The sequence below is a fragment of the Drosophila innubila genome, unplaced genomic scaffold (genome assembly GCF_004354385.1).
Source record: "Drosophila innubila isolate TH190305 unplaced genomic scaffold, UK_Dinn_1.0 57_U_U, whole genome shotgun sequence".
Classification (NCBI taxonomy): domain Eukaryota; kingdom Metazoa; phylum Arthropoda; class Insecta; order Diptera; family Drosophilidae; genus Drosophila; species Drosophila innubila.
Window position 1 is genome coordinate 1 of NW_022995688.1, and position 3,584 is coordinate 3,584.

At 40.3% G+C, this 3,584-nt stretch overlaps 3 protein-coding genes across 3 annotated transcripts; 2 read left to right on the top strand and 1 right to left on the bottom strand.

The window, feature by feature from the left end:
• Positions 1-5: 5 nt before the first annotated feature.
• LOC117793263 (ribonuclease H2 subunit A) lies at positions 6-1,034 on the bottom strand (the record flags this gene model as incomplete). The annotated part of the gene is made up of 1 exon (XM_034633548.1): positions 6-1,034. A coding segment is annotated over exon 1 (954 nt), but the record flags the coding sequence as incomplete, so codon positions are not given.
• A 551-nt stretch (positions 1,035-1,585) lies between these two features.
• On the top strand, positions 1,586-2,226 carry LOC117793261 (60S acidic ribosomal protein P1). The gene is made up of 2 exons (XM_034633546.1): positions 1,586-1,782; positions 1,952-2,226. The coding sequence occupies exons 1-2, from the start codon at positions 1,711-1,713 to the stop codon at positions 2,216-2,218; spliced, it is 339 nt and encodes a 112-aa protein (XP_034489437.1). The 5' UTR covers positions 1,586-1,710; the 3' UTR covers positions 2,219-2,226.
• A 136-nt stretch (positions 2,227-2,362) lies between these two features.
• LOC117793262 (AP-2 complex subunit alpha-like) lies at positions 2,363-3,324 on the top strand. Its single transcript, XM_034633547.1, has 3 exons — positions 2,363-2,494; positions 2,563-2,767; positions 3,117-3,324. The coding sequence occupies exons 1-3, from the start codon at positions 2,451-2,453 to the stop codon at positions 3,192-3,194; spliced, it is 327 nt and encodes a 108-aa protein (XP_034489438.1). The 5' UTR covers positions 2,363-2,450; the 3' UTR covers positions 3,195-3,324.
• Positions 3,325-3,584: the final 260 nt, after the last annotated feature.

Genomic DNA, 3,584 nt, shown 5'->3' on the forward strand with positions numbered 1-3,584 from the left:
GTCTTTGTGGTGCCCTTAAAGAACTTGGTTAGCTTTGTTCCTCCGGCGAATTTCGGTTTCTCCGAGTCGGGTTCATCAAATTCCATGTCGTATGCCTTGTCGGCCAGAGCATTCTCCGCCGTGGACCAGCTGAATCGGACGAGTCGTGGAAAACCAAAGACCAGATCAATGTGCTCGCTGAGGAAACGTTTGGTGACCGGATCACCGGGATAACCGCTGCCAAAGGCATTATCCTTGATGATTAATCCCTCGGGAAATTGCCAGACTTTCAGGGCATGATCTCTGGTTACTTTGGCGCATATGCTGGCCGCCGAAACAATTGGATATGTGGAGTCTGCCTTTTTGGCAACAGTTATTTTGAAATTTGGAAAACGTTTCAGCAGCTTCTCCTGATATTTCTCGGGCGGACCAACGGTGTCCACATAAACCTCGGCAATGTTGACGCCCGCATCGATTGCCTGCTGAATTAGACCCATGGCAGAGTCCATAGATACCTCGTTTAACGAGCACTTGGTGCGTCGATACATACTCGTGCAAATCACATTGGGCGAAATGATTTCCACCGCCCAACCGACGCAGCTTTTAGCGTACTCCAATGTATTCAACTCATTGAAGATGATTTCCCGCTTTTCCTCCGTCAATTGTTTGGAGTCCGCACAGCCGAGTTCATTCAGCGCCGATTTACTCTCTAGCGGACAGTAGGAGATGCCATATACCATGGGACCCAGCACCGGGCCACGCCCCGCCTCATCTACGCCCAGCATACACGGTTTATCCTTGCAAATATCCGGCACATCGCTCAAATATATCGTATTCTGACTGTTTACACGGCCCGCAATAAACGGCCCAAGTGACTTTAACGAGTTGATTCTATCAATGTTCTCCTTGCTGTCCTCATCCTGTGGCTCTTCAATTTTAACTTTTGTTTCATTTTCAGTCTTAATTTCTACAACTTCCATTTTACGCGCGGTTTCTAGTTTGTTTACTTTCAATGTTAATCGATATACCTAGAACTAGGGCTGCATTAACATCGTTCGAACAAGCGATAGTTTCGCTTGGCTTACAATTGTATATTCCACCATAGATAGTGCCACTAACCTAGGTTATTTGCTTAGTGATAGTGCGTAATACTTTTTCATCATTATAATCAGAAACTTGATGTTAATATAAAACCTGGTATTCATTAAGTTTTGTTACATTTTTAAATCTTGTTTTTATAAATAAGAAAAGGGTATTTATATTGATAGACACCTTATTTACATTTTTGCGCTGCAAGAATTGACTGCAGCCACTGTTGTCAGCTCTATATTAGAAAAAATAGCTGTTTCTGGCTGGAATGCATTTTTGGGTATCCTTTTGAATAATATATATTCAAAATAGTTATAAAAAGCCTAGTTTCACTACTGGTCGCAGCCACATTGCACTTTTATTGAATAAAAAGGCTGCCAGACTTTAAAGCTATCGGTATATTTTCTGGGATTTAAAGTTGCCACACCGTTTAAGCGCTGCTATTTATTTCTAGCCAAAAACAGCTAGTTTTTCGTCTAAAAAGTTGGCAGCACTGACCGCAGCCAACTTAGCTGCTTACGTTCTTTCCGGTTTAGGATTTTGTCCAGTGTGCTTGTTCTCTATCGAGCTAAGGCCAAATTTTATCAAATAATTAATTTTTGGCAACTTGCACCAATTATTAATTAAGCATAAAGTATAACAATGTCGACAAAAGCTGAGCTCGCATGCGTCTACGCCTCCCTCATTCTGGTCGATGATGATGTTGCCGTCACTGTAAGTTAAAACAAAAACAAAACAAAGAAAGAACATGCAAAAACTCGTAACAAATCTGTGAAAATTGCTGCAATCACAAGATTTACGATGTTGATGCACGCATGCAAAGTTGCTTAGATGCTTTGTGTATTGTATACTAATTGTATTTGCAATTTGTTGACGTTTGCAGGGCGAGAAAATCTCGACCATCTTGAAGGCCGCCAATGTTGATGTGGAGCCCTATTGGCCCGGTCTGTTCGCCAAGGCGTTGGAGGGCATCAATGTCAAGGATCTGATCAGCAACATTGGCTCCGGTGTTGGCGCTGCTCCAGCTGGCGGTGCTGCTGCTCCCGCTGCCTCCGATGCGCCCGCCGCTGAGGCCAAGAAGGAGGAGAAGAAGAAGGAGGAGGAATCCGATGTCTCTGACGATGATATGGGATTCGGTCTCTTCGATTAAACAACAAACACTGCAAGAACAAACATACCAAACCAACAACAACAACGCCTGTGTATGTGAAGTGAAGTTTTATATTTCCCCTTCATTCGTACACGTTTTAATGTACTAAAGAACGGAAACTGTCTCTTATACACATCTCACCATTGACATCAATTTCCGCTACAATGGCACACAGCAAAAGTTTAGCATTAAATTGCCGCTGTCGGTTAACAAATTCTTTGAGCCAACTGAAATGAATGCCGAATCGTTCTTTGCCCGATGGAAGAACCTCAGCGGGTGAGTTAAGATTAACAAGTTTGCTAGATTTTAATAAATATATATATGATATATTTTTTTGTATTTAGTGAACAGCAAAGATCGCAAAAGGTGTTCAAGGCGGCACAGCCATTGGATTTGCCAGGAGCACGCAATAAGCTGATGGGCTTTGGCATGCAGCTGTTGGATCAGGTTGATCCCAATCCCGATAACATGGTCTGTGCGGGCATTATACACACGCAATCACAGCAAGTGGGCTGCCTGCTGCGACTGGAGCCCAACAAGCAGGCGCAGGTGAGTAATCCCACCTACCTAGAATTTAACAACTAAATAGCTTTAAGTCAATCAGAGATCTTAATTAATAAAATTAAAATTAGTTGCTTAATTTTTTCAACAAGATTAAAAAATTAAAAACATTTTTTTTTAAATAAATAAAATAAAAGTATAAAATAATAAGTGAATTTCCTTTTATATGTGTTTTATCAAACAAACTAAAATTTAATTATTATTTCACAGTCGTTTTTTTTAATAAGTTCACAAAAATAAAAGTTAATATTGATTTTTGTAGAGAATTTCCGTTTTATTGTAGGTTTGACTTGGTATGCTCATAAGCTCAATTAATTTGTTCTTGTCTTTTTTACAGATGTTCCGATTAACTATACGCGCCAGCAAGGAGACTGTGACTCGGGAGATCTGCGATCTGTTGTCGGATCAGTTTTAAACAAAGACGCAATCATTTTCTATACATGTGTGTAACTGGAAATATGTCTACTGGAGCAACTGCAGCAACCATTTAATGCACAATCCGCGAATCCTATTCACCTAGAGAAAATATCAAAAAAAAAAAGAAAAGAAAGAATAGATGTGTATAAGAGACAGGTATGTAAATCAAGCCATCTATTTTATATGTATAAGTAACTTTGTAATATTGTTAATTCAATTTATTTTTTTAAATTTATCAAGCATTTATTTCTTATCCACACACTAATAATTCATGGCTCTTATAGGGGCGTCAATGTCGACATTTCTTCTTCAATTACGAGAAGAGGCTACGAAACCGCAAAGCGGGGCGGCTCCATGTGCATGTGTGCTTATGTGTGTGTGTGTGTGT

Coding starts and splice junctions, on each gene's coding strand:
- LOC117793261 (XM_034633546.1), top strand. CDS start 1,711: ATGTCGACAAAAGCTGAGCTCGCATGCGTCTACGCCTCCCTCATTCTG. Junction 1,783..1,951: donor ATGATGATGTTGCCGTCACT/GTAAGTTAAAAC, acceptor TGACGTTTGCAG/GGCGAGAAAATCTCGACCAT.
- LOC117793262 (XM_034633547.1), top strand. CDS start 2,451: ATGAATGCCGAATCGTTCTTTGCCCGATGGAAGAACCTCAGCGG. Junction 2,495..2,562: donor CGATGGAAGAACCTCAGCGG/GTGAGTTAAGAT, acceptor TTTTGTATTTAG/TGAACAGCAAAGATCGCAAA. Junction 2,768..3,116: donor AGCCCAACAAGCAGGCGCAG/GTGAGTAATCCC, acceptor TCTTTTTTACAG/ATGTTCCGATTAACTATACG.